Here is a 10424-nt window from a genome sequence, read left to right as displayed (position 1 = left end):
ATTTAAATTTAAGGATTTTTTAGACTGCTTAATATAATTTGAGTTGTCAAAATTAACAAATTTAAAATGATGGATTTAATATATATTATAAAACTTGAAAAATACTGAGATTATTGCAAAATTTGTGTATAGAGATCTTTTGTAATTTTGTATTTGTTAATTGATATTGAATTCATATTTAACGGCGTAAAAAAGTTCTTAAATTTAAATAAACATAATTGAGAAAATTATATCTTATAAATAAATCTGTAAATTATCAATGATAATATTTAACAATGAATATTTTATTAATCATAGTTATCACTAAAGAATCTTTTTGAAAATTGAAAATCTTAACAATCTACTTAATTTTTATTTCAATAAAAACTATTATATGATATGTGATGTACTGCAGAAACGTTGCTTGCGCACGTTAATACATCAAAATATTTATGGATAATATATATTTTTTAATGTGATACATACATTGTTTGTTTTGTATTTTACTTATTATGTATTTCTCTTCATTGTATAGACGAAGCATTGAGATACATATTATTCATTTACATGATACGCCATAATAAATTCAGCTTGTGATCTGGGATTTAGATGTCGTCAAGTAAAACAATTCATGAAGTTTCTAATGGTAATAAGTTCGACTGATGCATCGGAGACATATATCTAAACTATTTAAATACAATTTATGTTATATATACATAATTTATAATGTACAGGTTATCTAATAATTACTATTTCTCTTGGGCAAATAAAATGGATTAAACTGAATAAAAATTCTTCTACCATTTTACTATTTCTTTAATAATAATTAATCGATGAGAAATTAATTGATAACGATTTGCAAATCAGCATCCGCATGATTTAGCGGCGATTGTAGATGAGGAAAAGATAGCCCATATCAGACTGTGAATTGGCAATTATGAATAACTGTTACTCATTTTTATTTCAGCCAATCACTATATTCGTTGCATCATCTGATATAGGTTTTACTTCAATTACTACGCATGCGATAACAATGGGTTGTCTTTTGTTACTAAACTATTAGGTGTTGGAATTAATTCGTAGCGTTTTACAAGTGATGGGAAGTACTTTCATTAATGTATTTTTTAATGCTCATGTGAAATAAATAACATTCTTTCATTAAAAAACGCTACGAATTAATTCCAACACCTAATATATAGATAAATATATATTCAAAAATCTTTATTAATTAGTTTTTTATCAATGTAATATGTTATTGAAAAAAACAATTTTCTACTATTTTACAATTTTTGCAATAATTATATTACAAAAATTTCAAAATAGTTACTAGTTTAAATCCATTTTACACGCGAAGTGTTACACCTAACTGTATCAGATTGTCTTTATCAGACATAGAGATTCGATCTTTAATTTTAAGAGAATTAAGATGATGCCCCGAACACAAATTATTTAACACAAAAAGTTATTTAGTTTGATTATATCTATCACTTTTGAATTTGTCATTACTTGCCAGAAATACGCTGTATGTATATTGATGTAAATAGTGGTTCGAGATGATTTATACATAGGTACACATATTATTTCATAATATGTATTGTAAATATATAATGAAATATGAATATATTATATTGGAAAAAAGAAATTTTCAAGGATTAGATACTAATGATACATATTCACAATTAATGACAAATAATAAAAATGTCTAATAATATGTTGTATACATAAAAATTTTAATAAATGAAATAATTATGTGATATATGACTCTAATATTGCTACTGTTAAAAATTTTATGAAATTTAATATACTTTCAAGTTACACAATTTGAATTTAATTTCTTGACATTACATTAAATTTAATGTATTTATAACTGAAAAGTATATATTTGTATACATAAAATTTAATGTATTTTTCATAAAAATTTATATAATTCAATGTACACGTTCATTACATTTAAGTAACTACCGTAACTTAATTTTTATTTTAATTATTGATCATTACTTATAATTTCATTCATAATCACGAACTTCATTTACATGTAAGGGAAGCTCATGGTTACATTTCTAACAGTGTAATATCATATTTACGGATTTTTAAAAATCAATTTTCCTCGTTATTACGAAGAATCATGCATATGAATTAATTATGTAATTATAAATAGATATTCGTACATACAATATATTATAAGAATTTTCAACTTACTTTTTACATATATATAGCACGATTGGGAGACTAAATACTAGTACAACGAGTGCTATTAAAATGAATGCTATGACGTCATCATTATGAACTATTTGTTCTTCCTTATTAGGCTGTGTAATATTTTTGACATAGTATTTTACATATTTGTTTATATTTGTATTACCTACTAATTTTGGTATTGCGTATTTTTTCGATACGATACCTAAAAATATAATAACAATTTGCAATTAATTATATAATTATGAAAAGTTATTTTGTTAATAGAAGTATTTTATTATTTTAGAGATATTTGTCTTTATACACACACACACACAAACACACACACACACACACACAACGTGTGCATCATCTATTGGTAAATGTGCTTCATAAAACAATTTATAGTATGAATTGTTTTATGAAGCACATTTACCAATATGATTTCTCTTACCTATAATGAAAGTTATGAAGATAATGCTTCTTAATAATTGTTTCATGATATAAAATATAAGTTATTCTTCGTCTTTTTTAGAAAGGAAATTAAACGATATTTGTTCCAACTTCGTTCGTATAAGGTGATACATCGTCTGAAATGTGTATGTCATTTGTGAAGGTAGCAGCGAGATGTTTATATATATATAATATATATATATATATATATATATACTATAAGTATATCATTGCTTGATAAAAGAGCGGACAATTCAAACCGCGTAATGTTTTTAGTAATTTTATTTTTATTTTTATTATTAGAATTTTTTTTATAATTTCGTCAATAATAAAAGCGAATTTATTTTTTAAAAGCAAATTGAGAGAGAGAGAGAGAGAGAGAGAGAGAGAGAGAGAGAGAGAGAGAGAGAGAGAGAGAATAATATGATATATGTATAATAATCATACTCTTTAAAAATAATCAATATTTTGTTATCAATTTTACGCTGGTTATATATTAACTTTTACATTAATATGAAACCACGAGAATAGAATACTGTGAAATTTAAGGAAATGTACGACAACGAATTAATTTCAATAAAAATTAATTATTGAAGGAGCATAGAAGTCAATGCAAGATATTAATGCAATTGTCTACTTAATCTAAGGTCAAAATATTTATGATTGTTTACACATGATTATTTAAATCAGGCCTATCCAATTTGAGTTCCGGAGCCAAAACGCAAAGCCATCAACGCAAAAAAATTTAATGTGGGTAAGATTTCATACACTGTAAAATGTTGATCAACGTTACTCAGATGCGTATCAACACTTTACTCTCGAATCTTACTTACACTGAATATTTTTGTGTCGATGACTTTGTATTTTGGCTTCGGAATTTAAATTGGACAGGCCTGATTTAAATAGACGTATCTTGCGTTGGTTTCTGTGCTTTTTTAATAATTAGTTTTGACTTTGTTCGGAAAGTCGATATTATATAGAATTAATTTCAGTAAGTTCTAAGAGGAAAAAATACTCCAATAAGTATCTAATTATTACTCAATTTACTGCAAGGTTTACATGTTAGCAACTTTATTTTAATATAAATAGATAATATTAATATTCGAAGACAAAACAGAAGAAATTTGACATAATTAATATACCAAGATGTTATTTTTTTGGTACACATATTTAAGACAGTTTTAAAATAAAAACGGATTATGAATATCTATGTTTTTAGCGTTCCATTTTTGACAGCTTCTTCCTTATGAACAGTCCTAAACGAAGAGGGCAGAGATTTAGAGAAAGACACTACACCATATTATCTCTTCCACTATGTTTGATATCCCAACACAACGGTTACTGCACATACAACGTGACAATGCTTGTCGCGAGGCAGAATTTGGTGCGGTAACCAATCATTCTTTCGCTCTTTTACTGTTTTTGAAGGTTTTTCCCCTAATATCGAACTACGGATTGATGATTATGATTAACGATTCTATTTTAACCAATCACGAATCTATCGTAATTGGTTGAAATAGAGCCGAACAACCGTCAATCATACTTGTCACAACTCGTAGTCTGATTTGCCTAAGACAGAAACGTCAAAAGTGAAAAGTGCCTCTTGAACTCTATTATCATCTATGATTTTGAGATTACATATAACTCTCCCTACCCCATTATAATAAATTTAATACCTTATAATAAATTTATAATAATGTTTTTATAATAAAGATATTTTTATATAAATAAATTATTGATTTAAGACTTAAGAAATTTGTCAATGCTTATATTTATATAAAGTTTGCTACAGAAAGTAGCTGAAGTATATAAGAGTAATAGTGAAAATATGAGAAAATCTAACTATAACTTACAATACACATTATAACAATGAGATTACATAGATTACATAATTACATAATTAAATCTATAATGAATTAATTTTAAATAAAGGAGTAAAAAAGTAATTAACTTAGCATGTTAACTTATGTTTAACTTGTTAGGTTAATTATTGAAAAACTTGTTAGATAATAAAGTTAACTCAACAAATTAAACACAATAAAACTACAAATTAAACATTGTCTAAAGTAACTATATTGTTTTAAAAAGATATTTATTTACATTTAAAAGTAAAAATTATTAATGAAATTTTACTTACTACTAAATTAATTTTACCGATTAAAACTTCAAATTTTTTATAAGATCTAAATTTCAAAGAATTTATAAACATTTTTGTAAAATAAAATTATGTGCAAAAAACAATAGATTTAATAATATTAAATGAAATATAGGATTACATTAATTAAGATAGTTTAGGCTTAAAAAATTTTTGATATCTGATATCAGCTACCGGATATCCGATAGAGCAATTATCTGGCCGGATACCGGATATTTTCCTGATATTCGGTAGAAACTCTCAAAAATTCTTAAAAAAGAGAAAGCAAGGAAAAATAACAATAATAATTGATTGATTGTCGAACAGGATTGTTTGCAATACAGTTTCAATATGACTCAGTAATCAAAGTTTAATGTTATAAAATTTTTTATGAAGAATACATAATTAATTGAATAGTCATTTAATATTGTCATATTACGCGGTAAACTTATTGATAAACATAATCAAATTATACATAGCAAAAAATGCACTGTTTATGATTTACTTTATATTCATTATCACAGCAATATTTACTAATCGTTCCTTTACAGCAAGAAATATAGCAATAATATCATTTTGAAGGATTGCAATATTTTCTACAAAATATTAAAATTATAATAATTTGCAATATTGTTGCAATATTTTCAAAATAAAATTAAAGTTTCAATATTAATATTTCATGTTGTAAATCTCTTAATCCCTAATGTATTCAAAATGTTATGATTTGCAATAGTAATTTGTAATTAAATATGATCTTCTATAAATAATACTCTTCCATTCGGCAACTGTAAGAAACAGATTGTTATTAGTGATAGATTGATTTAGTGATAATTTATACAAAAAAGTAAAGAAGATCCTTGACGTTCTATATTTATCTTACATATATTTTTTTATTCTACTCACATTTTCTTGCCTTTGTCTCATAGGAACAAGCATGATTTCCTGTAGTATTTCTTGTCTAAATCTATCTGATCTGAGATGAAAAATACGAGAAATCCAAAAGATGAAACGAAGCCACAGGCTTCTGAAATATGCATAAGTAAGCCGTATGGGACCAAATCTACTGTATATAATACGAAATATATTTTCTATTAATTTTATACAAAACTTGATAACATTGTGTTAACAGATGATTGAATGTGCGTGCAATAATGTTGCAAAAACTTAAAGTTTAATAACAGTGCTTTTACACATTAATTAATTAAAAAAGAATCGAATAAGATAAGATCGCGGGCCGCGAGAAGCGGGAATGGCCTAACAGGCGCGCCGCGCCCTTTGAGCTTAGATATTCGCGACGGTAAGTCCCGCTCCTCGCGGCCCGCGCGCTCGGTGGGCCGTACTTTCGGCAATAATAGGTCGGGAGGACGTGCATATTCGGCTATCTTTAGACGTTAATATCTCGTTAATTATTGCGAGCATTACAAAATGGTAGAGGATTTTTCTACTCAATTTAATCCACTCTACCTGCTCAGGACGAGTGAGGTTGTATATTCATGACACCCTATATAATAATTAATTTAAAAAATAAATATAAAATATCGTTAATATAGAATTGTTATAACGAATTTCATTTAAATCTAGTAAATGTTACTAGCATTATTGCACATTTGATCTAGAGAGGCTCACAAGAAGAAAGTGGCAAATTGCATCATGTGTCCCGATTTCCTCTGATTAGACGCAGTCGTCAAAACTTCAGAGAGTCATGGTGGGAGTATGCTATACGGCATTTACGGAATAGATTATATGACTTTTGCAAAAGTCGCAGTTTGGCTTGTTCAATATTAGAAAAACTTGACTGCGTTTAGCAGTACGGCTGTTTGAGAATTCAGCCAAAGCCTCTGAATCTTTTTCCACGAATACCGAGATTGCTTCAAATCTTTTTGCTTGTGACTGCAATTTCTTCCTCAATTTTACAACTAATAAGTTCTTTGTGATACGTTATTAATCTTGGAAGTATATACATTCCTCTATACTTTACTATTGTACATATATATGTATGAAATAAAACTACGAATTTTTACATTTCAGATATCCGAACAGGATTGCTCGCACATTTTATACATATTATGTATATGTATATGTACAAATAGAAAAATGTATATACTTCCAAGATTAATAATATGTATTACTTACAAAGATCTTAAAATTGAGGAGGAAATTGCAGTCACAAGCAAAAAGATTTGAAGCAATCTCGGCACTCGTAGACAAAGATACAAAGGCTTATTGTGCTAAATCCTCAAGCAGTCTTACTATATGCTAAATACGGTTAAATTTTCCTAATATTGAACAAGCCGAACTACGACTTTTGCAGTCATCAAACCTATTCCGTGAATACCATATGCATGGCTCTCTGGAACTTTGATGTCCGCGTTCAATCAGAAGAGACCGGGTCACGTGATGCAATTTGCCACTCTCTCCCTGTGAGGTTCTCTAATTTGATCTCTTTAATTTTATAGCTACTTTTTACAATGATTTTATTTAATTATTTATTTTTTCATTTATTTTTTTACAAAGCTATTAGAATGTTATTAGAAATTTGATATTATTTCACGCATTCAGATCTTCCTATAAATGTTCTTTGATTATAAATTTGAGCTCAAAATTAATATAAACTTAAATATAAAATTAAATTGTAGATACAGTATATGCACATTGAGAGAATTTAACTTACTTATAATAACAAATATATCCAATTGCAACTGTTAAAATAATAAAGATATAATAATAAATGGTAACAATAGGTAATTTTCTATCTAATTTTCTATTTTCCGAGGGATAGTCATTTGTCGTGGAAATAACCTCAGATTTTTGATCCGTTTTTGTTAAAACTACAGTCATATTTTTCATTATAACATCTAGAATAATAATTACAGCTTATAATTGGTGATGCTCATTTATTGAAAGGTTTAATTTATTCATAATAAATATTTGTCACTTTTCAATATTTTTAATAATCGTTTTAATAATAACAATTATGAATTAATAAAATAATGAATTAATAAAAGTTTATTATGAAAAAATACATTGGTTGATAAGCCATTCATAAGTCAAGTAATAAAGCAATAGCATTTCTTCTTAAGGTTTTAGGATTTCAATTTTATTAATTATTAAATAAAATTAAATAAAATAATTTTATGTACTTGTTTATATGTTTTAGTACATAAATGAACTAGAATAAATAAAAGTATAAATTGTAATTGTATAATACAAGTTAAATATTATATATTTAAGTTAAATATTGTATATTTTTTAATTGCATGCTAAAATAATTATGATTAGGAGCATCATTTTTTATAGTTATTATTGTTACAATGTTAATAATTTTGTATGTATAGTTATAACATTTTATAATAATTTGCTATATTCAAATATGATTTATATGTGTAAGTTAACCATACAAATAATTGAATAATACATATTATAGTCGTTATGATCATAATTTAGATTATTATAATTCATATGGTCAAAACAATTACAAATTTATGGTTTTCCCAAAAAATGACTATAAATTATAGTTAAGTTATGGTTATTCCAACCATTTTTTTCTCTTAGTTATATAATAATTATAATTAGTTACTACACTGTGAAAAAAAAATGATTGGAATAATTATAATTTAACTATAATTTATAGTCATTTTTTGGGAAAACCATAATTTAACTATAATTTATTCTATACACATTTTTTTTGATATTTTATAATATATAATAATTCTTAATGTAGAGATGATGCACACTTTTTTTTTTATAATTTTACATAATTTTTTTTTGTCGAAAATATATTTTGAAAATATATTTTGAAAATATATTTTTGTATCATTTATATTATTATTGCAATTATTTATCTATATGTAAATAGCATATGTATATATATATATATATATATATATATATATATATATCCTGTATATATATATATATATACAGGATATCATGAATATACGGCCACACTCGTCCCGAGTAGGTAGAGTGGACTAAATTGAGTAGAAAAATCCTCTACCATTTTGTAATGCTCGCAATAATTAACGAGATATTAATGTTTAAAGATAGCCGAATACGCGCGTCCGCTCGATTTACTATTGTCAAAGGTACGGTCCACCAAGCGCAGGACGCGCTGGCCGCGAGGAGCGGGAATGGCCTAGCAGGCGCGCCGTGCCCTTTGAGCTTAGATGCTCGCGACGGTAAACCCCGCTCCTTGCGGCCCGCGCACTCGGTGGGCCGTATCTTTGACAATAGTAAGTCGAGTGGACGCGCGTATTCGGCTATCTTTAAACGTTAATATCTCATTAATTATTGCCAGCATTACAAAATGGTACAGGACTTTTCTACTAAGTTTAGTCCACTCTACCTGCTCGGAACGAGTGGGGCCGTATATTCATGACATCCTGTATATACACATATACATATATATTTGCGAAACAATATAAATTACTTTATTAGTTTATTAGTTATATTTATTATATAAATTATCTTACCAGTAATTAAAATCATGAAGATAATGATGATTAATAACTTTTTCATAATGTAAGATTTAAATTATTTAATGCTTTTTTTCAGGAAGCTTAATTATATGAGATTGCTCTTAATTTTATTTGTTTGTAGTTATAAATATATCGTGCTACTTCAGTCGTCTGAAATTGAGTGATGATCATTTAAGTGAACAAATCAAAATGTTTGTATACATTTGCTTGACAAAGACGCGTATGATTTAAAAGAAATGTCACGTAATGTTTTCGATAATCTTATTGGAAAATTTCTTACAAGATCGTCAAGAATATACAGATAATTAATACGATAATAATATATAATAATGCACACATTATGAATATTTATTATATAAATATAATTTTATTACATTATTTTTTGAAAGCAAACTAAGATGGAGAAAGGGAGAGAAAGAGAGAAAGAATAATGAATAATCTAAAATTAACAACTTTTATTTAAAAATGATTTATATTATATTATTTGTTAAGAAATACATATACTACTTGTTAAAAATTTGTTAAGGAATATTATACCTACTTTATACAATGAATGGAAATATAGTAACCCTTTAATTTTTACTGTGACTTTTTATGATAATGATTTAATAATGATGTTGCCATTTATGATTGTTGTGAGGATATATGCCGAAATAATACTCGTGAATAATAACACACACTTTTTGCAAAAAACTCAAGTTTAATGTAGCAGAGTAGGATATACAGTAACAATAGGCGAAGTAAAAATCGTTGTACATAGCTGGCGCTCGACGCAACAATCGAAAAAGATCGAGATGAAATCTGGCGGAATGCCCTAAAACTAAAACCAGAAAATGCTAGGCACTGCGGGAGAAAAAGAGCGATATTTTTTGATATTAACTATAATAAATGCACAAGCAATGACTATAACTAAACGCTAAGATTGCACTAAAGTTGGGAGTTACTTTGAAAAGTAATTTGCTATTGTTACGCGTTACATATTGACAAAATTAATTCGTTACTTGTAATGTATCAACGTTTCATTTTACTTGTTATAAATAAGGAATAAAAGTAATTCGTTACAAATACAGAATTACTTTTTTTAGTAACGAGTGATTTTTTTTAATTTGATACAAGACACGATTGACGTTTCTAATTCTGGTTACTGTTATCGTCACAAAAATTTCGCAACATCATTACCGAATCATTATTATATAATAAAGTAA

The 10424-nt window shown here is 26.5% G+C and overlaps 1 protein-coding gene and 1 long non-coding RNA gene across 2 annotated transcripts; both read right to left on the bottom strand.

Annotated features, from left to right (window-relative positions):
* Positions 1 to 365: 365 nt before the first annotated feature.
* On the bottom strand, positions 366 to 2744 carry LOC147908169 (uncharacterized). The gene is made up of 3 exons (XR_015546789.1): positions 2609 to 2744; positions 2179 to 2380; positions 366 to 665 (listed from the first exon to the last, which is right to left on the bottom strand). It is a non-coding gene; the product is annotated as an uncharacterized LOC147908169 (long non-coding RNA).
* Positions 2745 to 4361: 1617 nt separating this feature from the next.
* LOC147908168 (uncharacterized) lies at positions 4362 to 10424 on the bottom strand. The gene is made up of 5 exons (XM_087411349.1): positions 9761 to 10424; positions 9214 to 9369; positions 7413 to 7596; positions 5645 to 5804; positions 4362 to 5526 (listed from the first exon to the last, which is right to left on the bottom strand). The coding sequence occupies exons 2-5, from the start codon at positions 9257 to 9259 to the stop codon at positions 5485 to 5487; spliced, it is 432 nt and encodes a 143-aa protein (XP_087267475.1). The 5' UTR covers positions 9260 to 9369; positions 9761 to 10424; the 3' UTR covers positions 4362 to 5484.

This window comes from Acromyrmex echinatior, chromosome 11 (genome assembly GCF_024713525.1).
Source record: "Acromyrmex echinatior isolate Ae372 chromosome 11, ASM2471352v2, whole genome shotgun sequence".
NCBI lineage: Eukaryota > Metazoa > Arthropoda > Insecta > Hymenoptera > Formicidae > Acromyrmex > Acromyrmex echinatior.
Note: the sequence above shows the minus strand (reverse complement) of the source record. Positions and strands in the feature narration are given on the sequence as shown.

Excerpts from the sequence above, each read along its gene's own strand:
- LOC147908168 (XM_087411349.1), bottom strand. The coding sequence starts at position 9,259 with ATGAAAAAGTTATTAATCATCATTATCTTCATGATTTTAATTACTG. Across the intron at positions 7,597-9,213 it reads CTTCATGATTTTAATTACTG|ATGTTATAATGAAAAATATG; the intron begins GTAAGATAATTT and ends TTATTATTCTAG. Across the intron at positions 5,527-5,644 it reads TGAGACAAAGGCAAGAAAAT|TTGCCGAATGGAAGAGTATT; the intron begins GTGAGTAGAATA and ends TGTTTCTTACAG.